This window comes from Schistocerca gregaria, chromosome 5 (genome assembly GCF_023897955.1).
Source record: "Schistocerca gregaria isolate iqSchGreg1 chromosome 5, iqSchGreg1.2, whole genome shotgun sequence".
Lineage (NCBI taxonomy): Eukaryota > Metazoa > Arthropoda > Insecta > Orthoptera > Acrididae > Schistocerca > Schistocerca gregaria.
The window spans coordinates 251,268,816-251,289,743 of record NC_064924.1 but is presented as its reverse complement, the minus strand read 5'-3'; the positions used below and the strand labels follow the sequence as shown (position 1 = coordinate 251,289,743).

The window sequence follows — 20,928 nt, the reverse complement described above, 5'->3', positions numbered from 1 at the left end:
TAAAAGGCCTATCAATGAGAAATTGATTTAAATTTTAATGCCAATATAAATAATTTACAGAAAATTATAGGTTTAGCCTAGGATGACTTCATATCTTTAAGCAAGACATGCCCTATATGAAGAATGTAATAAGGCTAAAGGCGCAATAAAGGCTCGCGTAAACCTAAAAAACAGGACCAGAACAGACCAGAACCACCTTAATTGTAAAATGGTGAGAATAAAACATGATTTTAAATTGACTGTTTAAAAAAGCGTGAAACCATACTTAAAACAATGAGAATCAGTTTAACACCAATATCGAGGAAAGATAACTTTATACCCAGAAAAACATATCAATTGAATACTAACCACTCTTCTATAATACAAGAATAAGTTACTACAGTTTAAGATATATGTTAAGGTCCCAACACGTCAAAATTTGCTAAGTCGAGGGCAAGCAAATGGATACGAATTCAGGGTTATTCCAAGTATAAACTTAACTTGAACAGGAACATTAATTAGTCCGGCCGTGTTTGGAGAAAACAGAACGAAAGACAGACATCGGTGAGACCTGCAGAGCGTTCGCACTCCAAATGGCAAACAGGCGGCTAAGCAATCCGACGAGGCGTAAGTGGGCCCTGATCCTGAGTAACACGTACCAGCATTAGAGTGTAAAAGTTTAATGACAATTTGCTGCATCACAAATAATTTTAATCAGAATTCCAAGCCGTTCATGAAGTACCGAGTGATCAAAAAGTCAGTATAAATTTGAAAACAATAAATCACGGAATATTGTAGACAGAGAGGTACAAATTGACACACATGCTTGGAATGGTATGGAGTTTTATTAGAACCAAAAAAATAGAAACGTATAAAAAATGTCCTACAGATGGCGATTCATCTGATTAGAATAGCAATAACTAGCATAAAAAATCAATACAAACAAAGATGATATTCTTTACAGGAAATGCTCAGTATTCCACCATCATTCCTCAACAATATCTGTAGTCGAGGAATAATGTTGTAAAGAGCACTATAAAGCATGTCCGGAGTTAAGGTGAAGCATTGGCGTCGGATGTTGTCTTTCAGCATCCCTAGAGATGTCGGTCGATCACGATACACTTGCGACTTCGGGTAACCCCAAAGCCAGTAATTTGCACGGACTGAGGTCTGAGGATGTGTGAGGCCAAGTATGACCAAAGTGGCGGCTGAGCACACGATCATCACCAAATGACGCGCACAAGAAATCTTTCACGCATCTAGCAATACTTTTTTTTTTTGTTCTAATAAAACCTTATGTCATTCCAAGCATGTGTTTCAATTTTTACCTCTCTATCTATATTTCAAATTTATACTGACTTTTTGATCACACGGTAAATAACTCTTAGGATAGAATTAATAAATCTGAGCTGTTATTAGAGTGAAAACTGCCCTGACAGCTCGGCGCCCTTGTGATAAATCACAGCATAAGCCACATTGGTACTTGATAACTTATACGTGGTAATATTATCCCAACATTTGTCGGCCGCCAGCGGATAATACTACGATGAACGGGCCCCACGGAATGCTCGTTACGGCTTCGTTCCTCAGCTCACACTCCCACGAAATCGTCCATCAAGCCCGGAGACGCCGCACCGGATTGCACTGCTCTCCAACGGCAACATCTTAGTCAAAGATAGTATGAATTGCGATTTGGATATATTGGGGGAAATCCGTCAGGGCTCACTGGCCAGAATCGCTTGACGCAGTGTTGTGGGATTCTTTAGAGGACTTCAAACCATTGTTGCTGAACCCAACCAACATGCTCCCTATACCAACGAACTCTTTCTCACCGATGACGTACTTGAAGTGAGATACTTTTAACAGGCTTCAGAGCATACAGATCAGCCTGATATGTTCGCCACGAAATGGTTTTGCCAGTGACTGGTTTACCAGTAGCGGTTGCAAGGTCTGTAGCGATCGTCCCACATTTGCAACTTCAGAGGCCTTTTATCTCTCGAGATGACATTTATGGATATAACCATTACTGTGGCCGTAGCAGGGACACTTTGATCGGCTTCAGGTCGTCCAAATAGTCGTCTACTGTCGTAAGCACGGAAATTATGCCTCGCAGGCATACTGCCTACAATACGGAATCACACACTAATCGGTTCCACAACAACCTTTATCGAACACCATATTTCATTAATTGTCGGACGCGCACAGGGAGGCGCGTCAGCGCACAGGCTTCGCTGTAGTGAACTCGCCTCACTCTCTGCATGTGCTTTTACTGTCTCTGGTCGTGTTCCATAGCAATTGTCTGTTGTTCAGTAGGAAATGACTGTTGTTCCTTAGCAAGTATCTGTTGTTACTAAGCAATTATCAAGCAGTGTATAACAAGCAGTCACTATCACTAATCATCAGTACTCTTAAAAGTGAGGGTTAAATGATTACAATCACCACATGACTGTACGTGAAGATGCATGGTTCACTGGCAGTACTGCCATACTACCTTCATTTCCTGCAGTTATATTTTTTTGTAATTTTGGGCATTTTGGTTAATTTCTCCAGTTAAGTTGAAGCTACATCTTTATACCTACACTGATAAACCAAAACATAATCACTGCTTACGGTGACTTTGGATGACGCCTGTTGGCGATGCGGGCACGTGACACGGTAACAAAAGTATATTAAGCGGAACAGACAAAGACAGAGGATCGCCCTATCGAAAGTATCGGCTGCATATGGGAAAGTCCATTGAGTTAAGCTATTTTGAGAAAGGGAAAATTACGAGACACGTCAAAAAATTTTGCATCACCTCGGTTCCGAGCCTGTAGAGATAAATGGAATAGACATCAACATAAACAACATTTCCGCCCTTTTTATTGCACCAGTACCTCTAATACCTAGTAACACGTCCTCTTGCATTGATGTGTGCCTGTATTCGTCGTGGAATACTATCCACAAGTTCATAAACGCACTGTTGGTCCAGATTGTCCCATTCCTCAATGGCGATTCGGCGTAGATCCCTCAGAGTGGTTGGTGGGTCACGTCATCCATAAACAGCGCTTTTCAATCTATCCCGGTCATGTTCGATAGGGTTCATGTCTGAAGAACATGGTGGCTACTCTAGTCAAACAATGTCGTTATCCTGAAGGAAGTCATTCACAAGATGTGCACAATGGGACCTTAAAAATCCGCTGGTGCATTATCCTGCTGAAATGTAGGGTTTCGCAGGGATCGAATGAATGGCAGTGCCACGGGTCGTCACTCACCTATAATGTAACCTCTACTGTACAAAGCGCCGTCAATGCGAACAAGAGGTGACAAAGACGTGTAACCAATGGCACCCCATACCATCACGCCGGATGATACACCAGTATGGCGATAACGAATACATGTTCGCAATGTGCGTTCACCGCGATGTTGCTCAACACGGATGCGACCATCATGATGCTGTAAACAGAACCTGCATTCATCCGAAAAAATGACGTTTTGCCAATCGTGAATCCAGGTTCGTCGTTGAGTACATCATCGTAGGCGCGTCTGTCTGTGATGCAGCGTCAACGGCAACCGCAGCCATGGTCTCCGAGCTGATAGTCCATGCTGCTGCAAACGTCGTCGAACTGTTCGTGCAGAAGGTTGTTGTCTTGCAAACGTCCCCACCTGTTGACTCAGGGATCGAGAGGTGGCTGCACGATCCGTTACAGCCATGCGGATAAGATGCCTATCATCTCGACTGCTAGTGATACGAGGCCGTTGGGATCCAGCACGGCGTTCCGTATTACCCTCCTAAACCCACCGCTTCCATATTCTGCTAACAGTCATTGGATCTGGACCAACCAGAGTAGCAATGTCGATAAACCTTTATCAAAGTCGGAAACGTGATGGTATATATTTCTCCACCTTACACGAGGCATCACAACATCGTTTCACCAGGCAACGCCGGTCAACTGTTTTCCCCATGTCAGCACGTTGTAGGTGTCGCCACCAGCGCCAACCTTCTGTGAATGCTCTGAAAAGCTAATGATTTGCATATCAAGCATCTTCTTCCTGTCTGTTAAATTTCGCGTCTCCAGCACGTGATCTTCGTGGTGTAGCAATTTTAATGGCCAGTAGTGTATCTTTATCCACATCAACTATCAACCGTTTTCGTGGACAGTAGTGTAAAACAAATACGCCGCAAGCCGCTGTATTTCATGGTGGGGTTCACGTGATTAGCGGACAGCAATTGTCAAATGTCAAATCGATGTTACTGTTAATCAGTACCTATCTTTCAATCCCAAACGGGTCTATGCGTGTTAATGTCTGGATAGCAACTGTTAGTGACCTCAAATCTATAGTGGTAGGTTGATATTTGTGGTGAGGTACGACGGTGAGGATCGTTCAGATAGAGCGGGAGAAGCTGTGCGGCAAACTGACTTATATTTCGAGTGTCAGTTGATAGTTAAGTGCGGCAAATTCTCTCTCGGCATTCCCGCATCTGACAGTAACAATGATAGTGCATCGTTACTCATTATGCTTAGTGTTGCTGTGTTAAAATTAGCAGCTCGAGAGTCATCGCAGAGCGAATTCCTGAAGCATTAAAGTATCATGAAATAGCTGGTCTTTAGGAAACCCTATGTGCTGCAGTGTAGCGGGAGCAGATCTGTGGTATTGTCTTGCTTAAGATAACAGCAGTATTGAGGCGGAGATGTGCTACTTGTGATTTATGTCACTGAATTATCCTAATACCAACGAAAGTTCAATCCAAGGTGGTGTACCTACCCCTATAGGTTTCGGATTCAATAAATGTAGAACTCAAAACATACAAAAACAATAATTTGCGAAATACTGTCCCCGAACGTAAGTCAATGCTATTTGAGTAAAGCGATACTGTGTGTGTAGTGCTCACTCCCACAACTAAGAAATGTTCCTTTACAACCGCAGTCTTCCGTGCTATAACATGCTTGCAGAGTCCCTTCTGATTCCGAGATATATTTTGCTTAGAAGAAAAATATCCAGTAATTCAGCGGTGCAGTGAAATGAGATGCGTGTAACATCGATCGCAAATGACCGTCACGACTGTTTAAGTATAGTGTTGCTGTGTGGTTCTCCCTTCCGTAATTAGCATATGGTCCCTTAAAACTATAGTCTGCCACTCCATATACATCACACACTGGTTTTTGAAATGTACTTTAGTGTCACTACCATTTAGACAGGACCAAACTCGAACTGTCGAGCTTCTCCCACTATATTTGAACGAGCCTCATCTTCGTTCCTCACCATACAATATCAGCTTCCACTGTAACTTTGAAGTCATTGTCTGCTGCTATCCAGACATTAACATGCATAGACCCGTCTGTGTTAAAATGATATGTATCCCTTAACAGCTCAATAACACACAGTTCTGGCCCACCAATCATGTGAGCATATACCATTTCGTGTGACTTGGCTGGTCCGCGAAGGGAAAGGATCATATAGATGCTGCTAGGATCGTATAGGTGGGCATACTCTATTCAAATTTGCAATGAAAAAAAAATCTCTAGGAAGTACTAACTACGTCTTCCAGCATCTTAAGGGTGCAACAGTAAGATTTCCTTGGCCAATAAAAAGAGGGTAATATGAAAAATTTTACAAAGATACATCAGCAGCATGATTTACTTCTATTGTTTCCTCAATAAATAAGAGACAACATTCTTAGTGAGCTTTGTGTGCTCATGAAGGGACAGACTCACATATTAATAAGTAGACCAAATTTACATCTACCTCAATACGCATACCTCGCAAGTCATCTACGGTGCGTGACGGAGGGTATCACTAACAGTCGTTTCCTTTACTATTCCACTCGCAAAAAAGGCGAGGGGAAAAAAAAGACTGTCTGTACGCGTCCGCATGAGAGCTGATTTCTCGTGCCTCATCTTCATGATCCCTACGCGAAATGTGCGTTGATGGCCATAGAACACTTCTGCAGTCAGCTTTAAATGTCAGTCTCTAAATTTTCTCAATAGTGTTCCTCGAAAAGAAGATTGCCTTCTCTCCAGGGAATCCAATTTGAGTTACCTGGCAAGTCTAGTCTGCTGCAGGAAATAATTACTCTCCAGGTAAAGGGACTTTCATGAAAAACTTAATTAACTAGTGAATCAGTTTGATATCAATGACATGCCACCGAACGGCTGGAAGGGAGGGCGAGAGTGCCGCGGATATGATTTGCTAGTTGGAGCGGTAATGAGGCGTGTTTTCGTTTTTTCAGCGACATTTCAATCTTCCCACTTACACAGTGAGAGACGGCCATCATAATAAAATCAACTGTATTACCTAATTTACAAAGTGATACGTAGTATTAACCTGATAGTTACAACCCCTCTGCGTTGCCACTTGGCTGCCTTAAGAGTTTTCATAAGTGACGAGGAGTTAAACTACCTCAAGAGACTTGGACAGGATTTGTTATGTGTGTAAAGGATGACAGATAACTCTAAATATAGATAAATGTAAATTAATGCAGATGAATAGGAAAAAGAATCCCGTAATGTTTGAATACTCCATTAGTAGTGTAGCGCTTAACACAGTCACGTAGATTAAATATTTGGGCGTAACATTAGAGAGCGATACGAAGTGGGACAAGCATGTAATGGCAGTTGTGGGGAAGGCGGATATTCGTCTTCGGTTCATTTGTAGAATTTTGGGAAGATGTGGTTCATCTGTAAAGGAGACCGCTTATAAAACAGTAATACGACCTATTCTTGAGTACTGCTCGAGTGTTTGGGATCCCTGTCAGGTCAGATTGGGGGAGGACATAGAAGCAATTCAGAGGCGGGCTGCTAGATTTGTTACTGGTAGGTTTGATCATCACACGAGTGTTACGGAAATGCTTCACGAACGCGGATGGGAGTCTCTGGAGGAAAGGAGGCGTTCTTGTCGTGAATCGCTGCCGAGGAAATTTAGAGAACCAGCATTTGAGGCTAACTGCAGTACAATTTTACTGCCGCTTCGCGAAAAGACCACAACGATAAGATCAGAAAAATTAGGGTTCGTACAGAGGCATATAGGCAGTAATTTTTCCCTCGTTCTGAATTGGAGTGGAACAGGGAGAGAAGATGCTAGTTGTGGTACGAGGTACCCTCAGCCACGCACCCTATGGTGGATTGCGGAGTATGTATGTAGATGTAGATGTCGAGTTCTAAAGTGCGTAGGTGTCGGCTGCCGTTGTGGCCGATCGGTTATAGGCGCTTCAGTCCGGAACAGCGCTGCTGCTACGGTCGCAGGTTCGAATCCTGCCTCGGGCAGTGAACTTACGACCTCAGATGTTAAGCCCTGTAGTGCGTAGAACCATTATAGCGTTTTTTTCTATTTTTTTTTTTTAGGAAGTATCCCCTGCCAGAAGTCGAGCATGCTCTTAGCACTCAATTATTTGGCCAAACTGAGTTTAGTATTCTATTTCTGTGATGCAAGACGTAACAGATATTGAACTGATAAGAAGAGATATTTTTTTTTAGCCAGTGAGAGAAAGAGGATCTATAGCCTATGCCTTGCTGTTGTAAGGAATTTTCTCACTAAGAATCAACAAGTAACAACACTTTAGCGAAGTGGAAACACGTGCATTCTCCGATATCACATGTCTTCGGTAAACGCACGTATAGAAGGAAGGAATCTACATTTCGCGTTCGAAATTCGATATGTACGTTCAGCAACATCCCTGTCTCGGATTGTGTAAAGCGTGTTTTTTAAACTGGGGAGTCAACATCGGGCCTAACTGCAGTTAGACCTCTATGTACAAGCCGCACATGTTTCTCTCACAGTGAACGAGCAGTTAGCAGCGCCGGTCCACGGCCGGTAGCAGGCGTAGTCACGTGCCATTGGCCGCGGGAAGCTGCAGCTCAGGTGCCAAGAAAGCTCTGGCCAGTCGGCTCTTCAGGAACACAATACACTCGGTAGATGTGCTTGAATAGACTGGATGTGACTGGCCAGTTTTTTCGTCTTGAGATGCAGTGTCCATGTAAGATAATGAACACTAGACTCATAAAAAATATCGTACAATGTATTGCTCATGTTTCTGTTGCCTATGATGCAACTAGCTACTCGTAAGTAGGCACGCAATGTTTTTGCTAAAAGGCTTCTACGTACAGGAGCATAGGCTTATAGCAGCACACCAACCCTCTAAACCAGTGCAAGTACCCTCCTGCGCCACTGCATCCACATTCGACATTCCATGCACCACCATGCCTTATTCATTCTCTCCCACTGGTATTTTTACGGACTCCCACGCCCCAACGTGAAATCCGCCCCGATATGCACGCCTCTTTTCAGCTCGATCCCACAACACTTCACTCACACCGTCCTCCAATTTTCTCCTTTCCCTTCATCCACGTTGCTTACTTCTAGTCGCCACCTGTGGTTCTACATGACCCCATAGCCATACTCCTCATCACACTTTCTTCATGACGACTTTTTGTGTGTCGCCACACATCACCATTACACCATTTTTTACATAAAAATCGTCACTATCGTGCACCTGTTTTACAGAATACTCTATAATTTTCACATTTTATATGTTTTAACCATATTTAAACACAGTTTTTGTAACCTTGCCTGAAGAGTGGTTTTTGTCTGCCGCCAGCCCGAGCCCACTGAGACGGAATTGAAATAATAATAATAAAGAAAAAAAACAGCAGCACTGGGCCATTGGGCCGTTGTCCAAATACTATTACCCATTATTATGTCCCTACCAGCAGCTGTTCACTTGTACAGTAGCAATATGATACTCACCTACACTTCAGTGATAATTTGCTGTCCTATTTTTACTACCTGTTGTTACCACACAGGGCTACTGGCCAGACTGGCTGGAACAACACTATAGTGCCAGACTAATACGGAAAATATTCTCTCTCCATCTCCTAGTCATTGAGAAGACTGGCTAGAGCTACTTTCCAGCAAAAATCGAACTAAATCTCCTATATAGAATGATCAATGATCTACACATATGACTTTTGGATGGGAAAGTGGATAGTTGGGTTACCTTGAACAATAGTTGAAACTAGGCTGTTTAATGCGAAACAAACTGCGTTTCTCACATAATTAATTCCGACAAGGACTCTCCTGGAACATTGATTCTGTGAACGTCAACTGTTCCAAAGGACTTCGTGACAGTTTTGATGTAGACCACGATAGTTTTTTCTGGGGAGAACTGGTGAACCCTTACAAAGACATTTCTGGAGAAGGAAGGACTTGTGGCTGTTTCTCTTGCATTCTGTCGGACAACACCTAACGAGTCCTTACCTGCTGACCAGGTTTTTCACTCTGGATGAGCGCTCCTATTGGTTTCTTCCAATTTTTCTCTACAACGTCACAATTTAGAGCGTCCTCTTGTGGTGGTAATGTGAACTACGTGAGTTGGTCTGCACATTTCAAGGTGTATGTGTACAAAAAAAAAAAAATTGGCCAGTACTTTCAGACATGAAAATAGCCCAAAATAAATAAAATACCGCTCTATGCCATTCCAGTCCTATAGGTCAGCACAGATAGGGCTTTTCCCACCATTTTCCTGCAGGATGAAACCAAAGTAAAGTAAAAATAGAAAAGATAATAAGAAGAAGATGTCACATTTTAAAATACAAAGTTTGATCATTTCTTTTTTCACATATGGACCCTACTCTTCAAACGTTCCAATATTTACGACACTTGACCGCTCGATCTATTCCCAACCGACTGCTTCAGATGAAAGCTCCTTTGTAAAGTAGGAGTATAAATTAAATGTTACAACAGAAGAAATTTTATTACTTACAGTTTCAATTTATAGCTCACGAAGGAGTTTTCATGTGAAGCAATCGACTGGGAATTAGATCAAGTGAGCAAGTGTAAATATTTGAACGTGTGCAAATCTGGTGCTATATAGCATCTGGTTTATCAGAGTGTCAAGTCTTCTTTGTATTCGTATGTGTATGGAGTTTTTACTGTTGCGAGTCAGTAATAACTCTGGCAAGACACTGTGTTGCAATATCATAAGAAAGACAGTGAAGAGTTAAGTCGAAAGGAAGTCACTGTTCTCAGGCACAGATTCTCTAATGTCGCCATGTCGTGAGGTCTGTATACGTGCTGGCTGAAATTTTGTGTAACAATACATTAATGATCGGACCAGGACGATTTCAGGCGAAGGAAGCAATACGGAAATCTTGAAATGATATGCTTAGACCAGACTCGGAAGTTACTTTATTGGCAGAGAAACCATGCATTGTGAGCACTGAGAATTGGACACAAATGTGAATACCACGCTTAGTACAGTGCATAAAGTAAATAAATATAAATTTCTTGAAATTACCCTTCCTTTTGTATTCCCTCTCTTTACTTGAATTACTTTATCGGATTTTTTCGTAAGGTTCCAGTCATCACATTTGGTTTCTCTCTTTTCTAAGGTGTATTCTAAGTCAGAAACAGCTCAAATTATATGTAACATAACGGATTATATCGGGGATGGTTTCCCTGAACTAACCCTGCATAGCATGATGTGAGACCACTGCCCGTCTTAATATTGGTTTTCGAAGCAATTAAGGTATTTCAGTCGAAGTATGATTTTAAAACAATTTGATTCACACAACTAGTGTTACTTAAAAGTCAATATTTCAATCAATAAATAGTAATTAAAACATATGGATTGATGTCGGTAGAAATACGTCGATAACGCACGTAATACTTTACCTATACAAAATCTTCTTCCATTTTCGTAACCTTCTGACGAAACGCAGTCTTTTATTAATATTTTACAATACCAGTTTGTTCGATTTTTATTTATGCATTCTTATAGTAGTTTTCGTTTCTAAGTGTTTTAGCCCTTCTACTCCCTACAATCTGAATGTGAACAGAACAAGTAATCAGAAAGGAATTCCGAATATCATTTAGGTGCACTGAATTATTCACATAATTGTCTATCAGATTAACTTATAATTATATAAAACTTAATTTCTTTTCCTATTTGTTGGCTTTCGGAACGTGTCCATACTGCTATTTCAGCATTGGGAATGGTATATTACAGTTTGTTGCGACATTTCAGAGAACACTTTAGCTTAAGTCACGTCCTAGTAGAAGTTACACGGGCTTAACAAACGACTGATTCCTACATAAACCCAGTTTTAAAACCGAAGTATACTGGAACGCGTTCAAAATTAATTTCATTTATGAGACACCTCATAATTCTGACATAGGGCGTGCCTGACACCTAGGAAATGACGTCACAAACTACCAGCATACAATAAGTGCCTCGACTGAAAGCAGCGGGCCGCGGTGGTCTAGCGGTTCTAGGCGCTCAGTCCGGAACCGCGCGACTGCTACGGTCGCAGGTTTGAATCCTGCCTCGGGCATGGATGTGTGTGATGTCCTTAGGTTAGTTAGGTTTAATTAGTTCTAAGTTCTAGGGGACTGATGACCACAGCAGTTAAGTCCCATAGTGCTCAGGGCCATTTGAAGCATGTGACTGAAAGTACACGATTTGACAACTATAGTTATATATCGTTTTCAAGGCGGCGCTGCATTGTTTTTTAGTAGCACTCATAGGGCAACACCAATACACCGATTCAACGAGATATCTCAGTATTGTTCACTTGCGCTTTTTTTTTTTTGATTATTTATACAGCTAAGATTACGCCAAACAGAAAAGAAAACTGGAACTCTGAATAACCACTGACCGGAAGTATGTATATCCACAACAGTTGTAGATTTAGGCATTTACTTTACTAGCGAGGACTCGAGTTCATGTGACCTGTCATAAGCTTAGGTAGATCACATAACCTCTGAACGTAATTCTATCTTATCTAAGAGTCCAGCAAATTCCTCGAGTTTACTCTCTCACAAACTGAAAATACCAATTTAGTTGAGCTTGATAGAATATTAATCTGAAACTAATCAATAAAATGCATGACATTGTCACCGCAACAGACACAGAGCTTCGTCACGCAATCTGTTACGCGCAGATGCCTCCACACTCAGTGGGTTTTCGTGCCTGGAGCGTATTAGATTCCTTCGAAAGCAGTCACACATACAAGCTCTGCACTTGTTTCGCAGCTCGTCGCGAAAGCCACGCCATGTTTACAATTCGGCGCGGCCAGGGCGTTCGTGCTTGAGGATATTAGATTCCTCCGGAACAAGCTTAACTCTGGCTCTGAAGTCGGCAGTCGTGCCGCGACGCAAGCAGTGCCACTGCTTCTCCGGCAAGGCGTAACTCGTTTACTGCTCCGAATCGATGTTGTTCTTGCTCAGTAGTCCAGTTACCGCGTGTTGTGTAAAACTGACATACTACAGCACAGTGACTTACAGTAAATCTGGAAGTACATAGAAAAAATCGCACCTTTGTCACTGCCACAGGCAACCTATAAGCATTATCTCTCAAGCCGCAAGGCACAACAAAGAAATTGAGCCAGGTTAGTTTATTACTATAGATTTTAAATAAGCCGAATTTCGAAATGATCTTGCAACAACATAAAAAATTACCTTGTGTTGTTAGCTATTTAGTTTATTCGTCCACATATTCTCTAGATAGGATTGTCGGAAAGAGTCTGGAAAGCTTATAAGGTTTTTGGAGGGTATGCTGTGCTGAAAAGTAATTTTAAAGAAAATCATTCGACACGTTGCGCCGTTTCCGAGGTAATTAGCGTTGTAGTTAACCAACCAGGCCTTTGTACGCGCCCATTCAAGCGGCACGCCAGATACAATTAGTGTCAGTTGTCCCAATAGCTTATATGATAGCGCTCAGGGCTGCTTGACCTTTGGCTTGGGTCCGATCCTTACTACCATCCCATGTGCAAGTTTTGTATCGCCCTCTTGTTCGGTTTCCGGAAATCAAACGGAGAGCACACTGGGAGACATCTTCTCTAGCGGGTCCCTTGAATTTGCGTGTGCAACAGCCTGACTGGCTAACTGCAGTGCTAATTAACTTGGAAACGGTTGAACGTATCGAACTTTTTTTAATTACTTCGATGCACAAATTACCCTGCAACGCCGTTACAAGATTTTCAGACTGGTTCTGACATTTATATGTTGCGTACGATGAGTTTTGTATTTACTTACTCGTATTTACGAATAAGTTAACCAATAATCTCAACAACAACAAAATGCTGACACACTGTTCGTAATGCTTACCATATTCCACGGCTGTGCACGCACAGGATATCGTACATACTGTATGCACACATATTTGGCCAACATTAGGACCATGAAGGTGTTCCTGTCATGTAATATTTTCTTAGTTGTTTACCATTTCTCCGTCTGACATATATACGTGATGTTGAGCTCATGAAAATCGAGGGTGGTTAGTATATTGTGTCACGTATCTTGGATACAAGATTTTATTGTAAGTTTTAATGCATTTTGATCATATAGAATGGCAAAGGCTTTTATTATTAATGTATGCTATTCTGTGCTCTCTAAACAATCCTTCAATGTGCAGTACGCATTATTTAAGAGGTATGCGACAACAATTTTTTAAAATAAAGTACCTGGTTTTTAGTAGTTCTTTAATCTCCGTAGATAATTTTTTTGGAGCGTCTCCTGATAAAGTTATTTTTTGGTTATTTTTTATCAGAGTACGTACATTACCGCGAAGTAGTTATTTGTGTTGCACCATACTTCATACTAATTAATGGGCAGCTGGATACTTCACAATCCGGTTAGGCACAGATTTTATTAATATACTGAACCTTGTCTATAAGTTCTAATGTTTGATCTGATGATAGCAAGAACCGAAAAGACGTTGTAAATGATGACATATACTATGAGATCTGGACCGTTTTAGACACAAAATAACCGCCATGGTAGTGGACTCACATAGGAAATTTATTTCCTTTTCTAATATAGCGCATCTGGCAGGTATTATCTGGGAGCAACTGAAACGTGGTAACCTACTACACATACCGCTACACATACCGCTACAAACTAATCTCTAGCCTCCATAACTAATTTAATTTGTATAATACAGATCACAAAAGTGACAAACATTAAAACAATGAAGTTATCAAATTTTTATTCACTCTTAAAAATATACGCTTGATCTTAAAAACCCACCAATGAACCCGTCGCACCTAGTCTGAGTGTGAGACGATCACCGAATCATCAGGAGAGTTTTCCTGACATCTGTTTGGAGTCTCTACACAGAGTAGCGCTGGGCCAGCATCTGTCACTGCAGGCCCAACGGTCTCATCATGAGCCACTTCTCCTGCAACGACCACGGCACCGGGCGCCCTAAACTGCAGCCTTAGTTATATTCGGAAAAAGTGTCTGCTATTTACATTACATACTTTGTCACTTATCTTCGTAGACTCTTGACTACTCCGATGGAAGAACCAAGTTGTTGGATTGACTTTGTGGTAACTTGTAGTGGTATCTGCTACTTCACTTGGCTGGTGCGTGTACCTCATGAGTTAGCGGGTTCACTAGACGGTCTTGTTGGAAGTCAGTTATAACATAAAGGATATTTTCATGCAGTGGGTACGAAATTCTATGGTTTTTGCCACGTCAGCCGGAAAATCAATGCATCCGAAATACATCCATGTTAACGCCTCAGTAGTGCCTTTGTCATTCATGGTTATCTAAGTCCAGAACCACCTACGACAGACTATATTGAATACACGCCCATAAAAGATATCTATGCAGCGTTTTAAAAATTTAGTGGGCACTAATTCTAGCAACCTTCATTCTATACCATTAAGTTCACACAGCCGCGCGGGATTAGCCGAGCTGTCTAGGGCGTTGCAGTCATGAACAGTGCGGCTCGTCCCGGCGGAGGTTAGAGTCCTCCCTCCGGCATGGGTATGTGTGTTTGTGCCTAGGATAATTTAGGTTAAGTAATGTGTAAGCTTAGGGACTGATGACCTTAGCAGTTAATTCCCATAAGATTTCACACACGTTATACATTATAAGTTCACACAATCAACACATGAAAAAGCAGCGTAAGCCATGCAGAACATAGTTTTATTGTACGCAGGTGCCCTTCCACAATAACGTGCACACGGTTGTGTTTAACGGTTATAACTGCATAAACATTTTTTGTTTATAGAGTGTGTGCATACACAGTGCCACTGTAAACGGGCCTTACTTTAAAGCAAAATTAGCTAACAACCATTCAAGATAGCACTTAACACACAAAGTAGAAAAACTATTGTATTAATATTTTCTCTATGATTACTAATAATCACAACATGGATTAAAAAAAACAGTTCCTATTGATTTTAGCAACTATTAATATAGCATTTTCTTTTACACGGCCGGCCTGAGTGGCCGAGCGGCTCTAGAAGCTACAGTATGGGCCGCGCGACCGCTGCAGTCGCAGGTTCGAATCCTGCTTCAGGCATGGTTGTGTGTGATGTCCTTAGGTTATTTAGGCTTAAGTAGTTCTAAGCTCTAGGTGACTGATGACCTCAGAAGTTAAGTCCCATATTGCTCAGATCCATTTGAACCATTTTTGAACTTTTACACAAGTGAACATTCATCAAATTTTAACATCTGGCGGTTTTTTCCGTCATATATGGTTGATGCTTGTAGATGAAGGAGTAAACATTTAACTGTAACCGCTCATAATTCAAATATAAATTGTTTGCCAACATTAAATATTGACAGACCTAAAAAAAATATTATTGTCTTAATATTTGGTTCTGGCTATGAGTTATTTTGATGCATAATGCGACGTAAGCAGAAGCACTCTGATCTTAGAACCGGTAGGTTCGACAACTTGTAACGTACGGCATACGGGTTATGTATGTTGTTTATGCACGGATGTAGTAATTTGAAAATTTTGCTAAGTGAAAGGGCGCATCTGATGATACGCTGGCAGTCCTACAAATCGATCGTGTATTAAAGAAAGAAATAAACAATCCTAGCAGTCAAGGGCTAAATTATTTATAGCTTCAAATAGTCACACGGCTTCGTTGCCATCATTCACCGGGAAGGAAAGTCATGAAACAGTCGTTTTATTGTACCATAAGCTGCTAAGGGTTATTATTTTACCAAGCGACCTTGAGGTCGTAGTCTCCAGAAAAAAAAAAATACCCCGTGAATCGCACATTCTTTCAGTTTTAAAATGTGGCCCTAGCATATGGCTCGACATCGTCGAGATTGCAGCACAGTTATTTTATTTTTATATTCAAATGGTTCAAATGGCTCTGAACACTATGGGACTTAACATCTATGGTCATCAGTCCCCTAGAACATAGAACTACTTAAACCTAACATAAAGACAACATACAACACCCAGTCATCACGAGGCAGAGAAAATCCCTGACCCCGACAGGAATCGAACCCGGGAACCTGAGCGCGAGAAGCGAGAACGCTACCGCACGACCACGAGCTGTGGACATTTTTATATAAATTATAAATACAAAATTATTGCGAAAACGGAGGACTACATTCTGAGGCCATTTAAAAAAATGCACGTAATGAAACTTCCTTGACAGGAATCTAAAAAATCAAATTTCGTGATTCTTCTGGCACTTTACATACGTTCAGAAAGGTCTACACGAATTGAAAATAACATACACGCACACACAGAAAACAGTCTTGAAGGATAAGATAAAAAAAGTTAAGTGCTTCCAGAAGAAAATAAAAAGAGAAGAGGCATGTAAAGAGGAAAGAAAACACCAACAGAGATCAAGAATGAAGTAGTATTTGGAAAGTAATATGCCGTCATAATCAGCTTTCGCACAAGGTCCTGAGTTGCCCACATTCGAATAATATTTTATATGAATGTTTGGTGTTTAGAAGGACAGACCATACATGGGTTGCGCGTGCTGGATACATAATATGTAAACTGATGGTGGAGGGGTGCAAAGGAAAGGACGGGAACTAGTGACGTCAGATGCATTGGGACTTTACGCTGAATCGGCCGCGACGAGTGACAATGTGTGCCAGACCAGTATGCGAGCCAGAGATCTCCTGCTTACTACGCAGTTGCGTTAACTATTGCGCCGCTCGGACGCATGTGTCGTGGCCGGCCACCGTGACCGAGCCGTTCTAGGCGCTTCAGTCCGCAACCGCGCTACTGCGACGATCGCAGGTTCTAATCCTGTCTCGGGCATGGATGTGTGTGATGTCCTTCGGTTACTTAGGTTTAAGAACCCAGAATGACATTTTCACTCTGCAGCGGAGTGTGCGCTGACATGAAACTTCCCGGCAGATTAAAACTGTGTGCCGAACCGAGACCCGAATTCGGGACCTTTGCCTTTCCCGAGCAAGTGCTCTACCATCTGAGCAACCCAAGCACGACTCATGCCCCGTCCTCACAGCTTTACCTCTGCCAGTACCTCACCTCCTACCTTCCAAACTTTACAGAAGCTCTCCTGCGAACCTGGATAACTAGCACTCCTGAAAGAAAGGAGAGCTTCTGTAAAGTTTGGAAGGTAGGAGAGGAGGTACTGGCAGAAGTAAAGCTGTGAGGATGGGGCGTGTGTCGTACTTGGGTAGCTCAGATGGTAGAGCACTTCCCCACGATAGGCAAAGGTCCCGCGTTTGAGTCTCAGTCCGACACACACTTTTAATCTGCTAGGTTTAAGTAGTTCTAAATCTAGGGGACTCATGACCTCAGATGTTAAGCCTCTTAGTGCTAAGAGCCATTTGAACCATATTTGAGCAAATGCGCGTTCTGCCTCGGCACCACTTTCGGCCGACCGGCATCCCGTCCAACGCCACGTATCTACAGTCCCCGTCCATGTCCGCCATTCTCGCTACTTTGAGATTCCCGCAAGAGGTCGAACGTAGTTGTGCATCTCCGCTGAATGTAGTCGGTTCATTGCCCATCGAGCCAAATCACTTATATTAATGAGTTGTGTCTGCTCTTTCGGACATGCAACTGACATTAGTATAGTTCTTTCCCTGTCCTCTCTTTTCTCTCTCTATCCCCCCCCCCCCCCCCTGGCCACCACCTTCAGTTTACATAATATCGAATAATATTAATAATAATATATAGCAGTTTCTGATGCTCATTTGTGAGTTACTATCTTGAAGGAGTCATACCTTACCATAGGTCAGTATGCATGCATGACGGTAAACAATTATGGATTGCAGTTTTAAAATTGCAGGTATTGCATCACGAAATTGTAACAAAATTTGTGCCAGATTTTGACCTCAAGGTCGTAACTTGTTGCAGAGTAATAAGGTAATGACTTCTAGCAGTTCGAGGAAGCTACTTATAAAAACAATGTCCGTGTGTAAACTGCGGCGCACGAATGTAAGATAGCATGTAAAATCCCGAGAAAGAGCCCAGACGGACACGAGTGTTCGGGCGCAGGTGGTGGTGTCGGCCGTGTGGTTCCTGTCGGCGGCGTACTCTGCGCCGCGGCTGGGCTGGATGCAGACGGTGCGCTTCAACTTCAGCGGCGGCCCGCCGGAGGTGTACTGCCTGTCCAACATCGCGCGCTACAACCGCCAGCTCTTCGACGTGCTGACGTTCGTGCTGCTCTACCTGCTGCCGCTGGCGATCATGATGGCGCTCTACTCGCGCATCGCCGTCGCGCTCTGGCGCAGCAGCCGCGGTCTCGAGGACGTCGAGGTGGACGTCGACCCGCGACGGCAGCCCAGCTGCAGGAGGAAGGTGAGCCAGTGGCGCCCGCTGCTACACCTGTGTCTTCAGCGCCGTGGTAGCCACGAGCTGGCGCACCGGACAAAGTGTCATCTTACACAGCCTAGGTGCACTTCCTTTTCCTCATTTTTTTCTTTGTTAGCCCCTCACAGCTCCTTCTTGTACCATAGAGTTTACTTCCTGATGTCAAAACACGTGTTCTATCATCCTACACCTTCTTCTTTTTAATGCTGACCATATTTTCCTTCCTTCGTCAGCTCTGCAGAGAACTTCTTCGTTCTTTATCGTAGCAAACAAATTTCTCGACAAGTGAAGTGCTCATATCTAACGATTCCAAATGGTTCAAATAGCTCCGAGCACTATGGGACTCAAGTGCTGAGGTCATAAGTCTCCTAGAACATAGAACTACTTAAACCTAACTAACCTAAGGACAACACACACATCCATGCTCGAGGCTGGATTCTAACCTGCGACCGTAGCGGTCGCGCGGTTCCAGACTGCAGCGCCAGAACCGCTCGGCCACCAGCGGCCGGCGCTCATATCTAACGTCTCGTCAGCTGTTCGCCATGTCTAGTACCATAAAATCATAATGTAGGCAGGTAGCAACAGGTGTCCCCACGCTTTCGTATTGGTTCCTATCGTCTTCTCATTGTACTGTAAGTATGTGTCATAAGTCTTGTCCTATTGTCAATACCACACGTATTCTGACGACCTACAATTGTATCTAGATGCAAAAACCTATAAACCTGAACACTGGAACCTGGTAATTAAGGAAAGCAGGGTGGATTACGATTGTGGACAAATCAATTACTATTGGTTTGTCTTGCTATTTCACTCATTTAATTTAATAAATAATCTTTGAAAACAAGCCAATGAGGTCTCAATCAGACTTTTAAGGCATGTAACCACAATCACAGCTGAAGGCCTTTAACGCGAAAAATTGCAATTATTTAAAATTTAACAAATACATAAAATACAGACAGACAATAATTCTGAAGACAAGCCAGTGTGGTCGCAATCAGAATTTTAAGGCAAACAACCACAATCACGGCTGAAGGCCTTTAAGGCTCAAAAAGGCAATTATTAAAAAATGTTACAAATATACTGTCAAACGGCGAATGGCACAGCAAAAGTTAATTTAAAAAAAAAAACAACAGATCACCAAACACGTGAGACAAATGATGATAACTCAATAATACAATAAAATAAAAACACAAGGGCCAGTGACAAACGGTACACGAGGAACCGACCTCTGAGTATATCATACCAAAACACTTTCGCGAGCGACGAGAAAGGCAGAAAAGAGTTGCATTCAGATCACAAGATGGTAACTCGAACTAGAGGCAGCCTAACGAGCGACTCATGATAATCTTGGTGAGGCTACCTGACATCCAACAAAACAAATGCGAGATGAAAAATTACACCAAAGCCGGAACCGGCAGTCTCGGCTCCGCCCGCAGAATACTGTAGTTATAGCACCCGTAACAAGAAAGAAAAAAAATGGTTCCAATGGCTCTGAGCACTATGGGACTTAACTTCTGAGGTCATCAGTCCCCTAGAACTTAGAACTACTTAAACCTAACTAACCTAAGGACATCACACACATCCATGCCTGAGGCAGGATTCAAACCTGCGACCGTAGTGGTCGCGCGGTTCCAGGCTGTAGCGCCTAGATCCGCTCGGCCACCCCGGCCGGCTAACAAAAAAGAATGACTACCGCTAAAGTAGAAGAACGCCACCCCACCTATAATCAAAAACCTGACAAACTTACTCGCCTCGCCAGACAGTGGTGGCAAGGCAAGGAAATGTACACTGCCGTTACATACACTAACCCCCAGAGCATGTAACTGGGGCATTAAAGGCTACAAGGCAGAATAATATTTCTGCTTGAACTTAACAATGTAAGAAGCTGAAAATAATAAATAGTAATTAGTAGCTTAGGAAGGCTAATCAGATCCGCCTTCCCCAGGTTGCTTTTCGCCTCGGCGACACTACTGTCAGCAACACGAACCCAGGTGACTGGAGAATCGCGAGATGTCACAATGGTGGAGGTTTTTCTATGCGAATTGCAATGTACTCAACTTGAACATACAGGATCCGATTTCGACGAGGTCGTGCACCCTCGTGTCCACTGCCCTTCGGTCCGGCAGTCCATACCATTTTTTTAATTAGAGGTGGAGCCCCTGCACGCCCACACCGGCATGATGTCCAACACAAAAGGTCTACTTCCATCTCTGCATAAGGGTTAGTATTCACTAAAGCGAGGTGTCGCAGGATGTGGGTACTGCGATGTTTGCGTACGTCTGGTTAGGATTAACCATTAATACGCGCTCATCTGGAGATAGATTGGTCGAAATCTGACGAATGGTAGCGGCTTTAAGGGCAGAGGAAAAAAAGTGCCAGGGCAAGAGCCAAGGGAAGAAAACCTCTGCGATAGTTAG

General features: G+C 42.7%; 1 protein-coding gene across 1 annotated transcript in view; it reads left to right on the top strand.

Annotated features, from left to right (window-relative positions):
- LOC126273307 (trissin receptor-like) overlaps positions 1-20,928 on the top strand; it is a 151,659-nt gene that overhangs the window by 46,653 nt on the left and 84,078 nt on the right. The window contains exon 4 of the mRNA XM_049976851.1: positions 18,197-18,499. Within this exon, the coding sequence (XP_049832808.1) occupies positions 18,197-18,499 (303 nt within the window). The remainder of the gene's footprint in view (positions 1-18,196; positions 18,500-20,928) is intronic.